This window comes from Lycium ferocissimum, chromosome 6 (assembly GCF_029784015.1).
Source record: "Lycium ferocissimum isolate CSIRO_LF1 chromosome 6, AGI_CSIRO_Lferr_CH_V1, whole genome shotgun sequence".
NCBI lineage: Eukaryota > Viridiplantae > Streptophyta > Magnoliopsida > Solanales > Solanaceae > Lycium > Lycium ferocissimum.
In genome coordinates, this window is record NC_081347.1 from 57,920,343 (window position 1) to 57,922,565 (window position 2,223).

A 2,223-nucleotide genomic window follows, 5' to 3' on the forward strand; every position below is an offset into this window, starting at 1 on the left:
TCAGTGCCTTCTGGAAAGGTGAGAACAGGAGCGGATGTCAACTTGTCTTTCAGTTTCTGAAAACTCTGCTCACAAGCTTCTGACCATTGAAACTTGGTTGCTTTCTGACTTAATTTTGTCAGTGGAGTTGCTATAGAAGAGAATCCTTCTACAAATCTCCGATAATATCCCGCAAGGCCCAAGAAACTTCGAACTTTTGAGGCTGTTATTGGCCTAGGCCAATTCTTAACGGCTTCGATCTTCCGATTATCAACCTTAATACCTTCATCAGACACAATATGGCCTAGAAAAGCTACTGAAGTTAGCCAAAATTCACATTTGGAGAACTTTGCATAAAGCCTTTGATCTCGCAATGTTTGCAACACATTCCGAAAGTGATCGGCATGTTCTGCTTTAGAACGAGAATATACCAGGATATCGTCAATGAATACAATAAAAAAGACATTCAAGAAGGGCCGAAATACAATATTCGTTAGCTCCATGAATGCCGCTGGAGCATTTGTCAATCCAAAGGACATAACTAAGAATTCAAAATGCCTATATCTCGTTCGAAAAGCTGTCTTGGGAATATCTTCCCCTTTTATACGTAACTGGTGATACCCTGACCTCAAGTCAATCTTCGAGAAACATTTGGCACCCTGCAGCTGATCAAACAAATCATCAATTCTGGGCAATGGATATTTATTCTTGATAGTCACCTTATTTAGTTGTCGGTAGTCAATACACATTCTTAGTGAGCCATCCTTCTTGCGCACAAATACTATCGGCGCTCCCCACGAAGAAGTACTGGGCCTAATGAAGCCCTTGTCTAGCAAGCCCTACAATTGCACCTTCAATTCCTGCAATTCAGCAGGGGACATATGATACGGAGGAATAGAGATGGGCTGAGTGCCCGGATACACATCAATCGCAAATTCGATTTCCCTTTCAGGAGGAAGACATGGTAATTCATCGGGGAATATATCCTGAAATTCATTAACTATTGATACGGACTGTAAAGCTAGTGGTTCGGCTTCAGTACTCCTAACTCAAACCAAATGATAGATATAGCCTTTAGAAATCATCTTCTGCACCTTAAGATAGAAAATAAACCTACCCTTTGGTGCTAGAGTGTTACCCTTCCATTTAAGAATTGGTTCGCTCGGAAACTGAAATTTCACAGTTTTGGACCAACATCCAACATCGGCATAGCAAGAAGCTAGCCAATCCATACCCATAATAGCATTGAAGTCCACCATTTCTAATTCTACTAAATCAGTAAGAGTTTCGTGGCCACATATCGTAACCACACACTGGCGATAAATTCGTCTTGCAATAACAGGTTCCCCAACGGGGGTAGAAACTGAGAAAGGCTTAGATAATGATTCTGGCTTAATACCAAACTTATCAGAAACATATGGAGTAATGTAAGATAGTGTGGATCCTGGATGAATCAATGCATAAACATGTGGATCCTGGATGAATCAATGCATAAACATCGTAAGAACATATGGATAAAATACATGTCATAACATCTGGGAAGACTTAAGATCCTGCCGCCCTATGAGTGCATAAATACGGTTCTGACTGCTGCCTGAACCTGATGTCTGACCTCTGCCCCTACCTCTGCTCCTACCTCTACTTGCTGGGGCTGAATAAGAACCTTGCCCATGAGGGCGAACAGAAGATAAAGAGCCTGCGACCGAACTCCGTCGACCGAGCCGGCCACCTTCTACAATGGGCCGCATGTAAGGTCCCGCATACCATGACCTGGCCGCCCATAGGAGAGCACCCCCATACCCCCGACGGCACCGGCCGAGGGCCTCTCATCGCATTGGTCACAACAGGGCAATGGAGGCCTTGCCTGACTAGACTCTCTCCTATAGGAAGGAGCTGGCGCCCTTGAACTCTGACTCAGTCCAGAATAAACGGATCAGTCATAGTGCTGCCCTTGAAAATGAGAAGGTGCACTGACTACTGAAGGGGCTGATCGTCTAGAAGATAAGGCCTATAACCTCCCTGACAATCACCTGAATAACCTGCGGACCTTGCCCTCTTATGACGACCCCTATCCGAGTCTTGCTCGACCCACTGTTGACGCTCAAGATCCTCTAAATTCTCAGCATATGCCTGAATACAAAGCAATATCCATGCAATCGTGAAGTAAGGCCGTCATATAATCCTTAAACAGGTGGGGCCCAAGCCCAGTCACAAAACGATGTACTCTATCTTCCATTTCAGCCA

At 44.4% G+C, this 2,223-nt stretch overlaps 1 protein-coding gene across 1 annotated transcript; it reads right to left on the reverse strand.

The window, feature by feature from the left end:
- Nucleotides 1-818: 818 nt before the first annotated feature.
- LOC132061428 (uncharacterized) lies at nt 819-1,651 on the reverse strand. Its single transcript, XM_059454250.1, has 3 exons — nt 1,559-1,651; nt 1,074-1,454; nt 819-965 (listed from the first exon to the last, which is right to left on the reverse strand). Exons 1-3 carry the CDS (start codon nt 1,649-1,651, stop codon nt 819-821), a joined length of 621 nt encoding a protein of 206 aa, XP_059310233.1.
- Nucleotides 1,652-2,223: the final 572 nt, after the last annotated feature.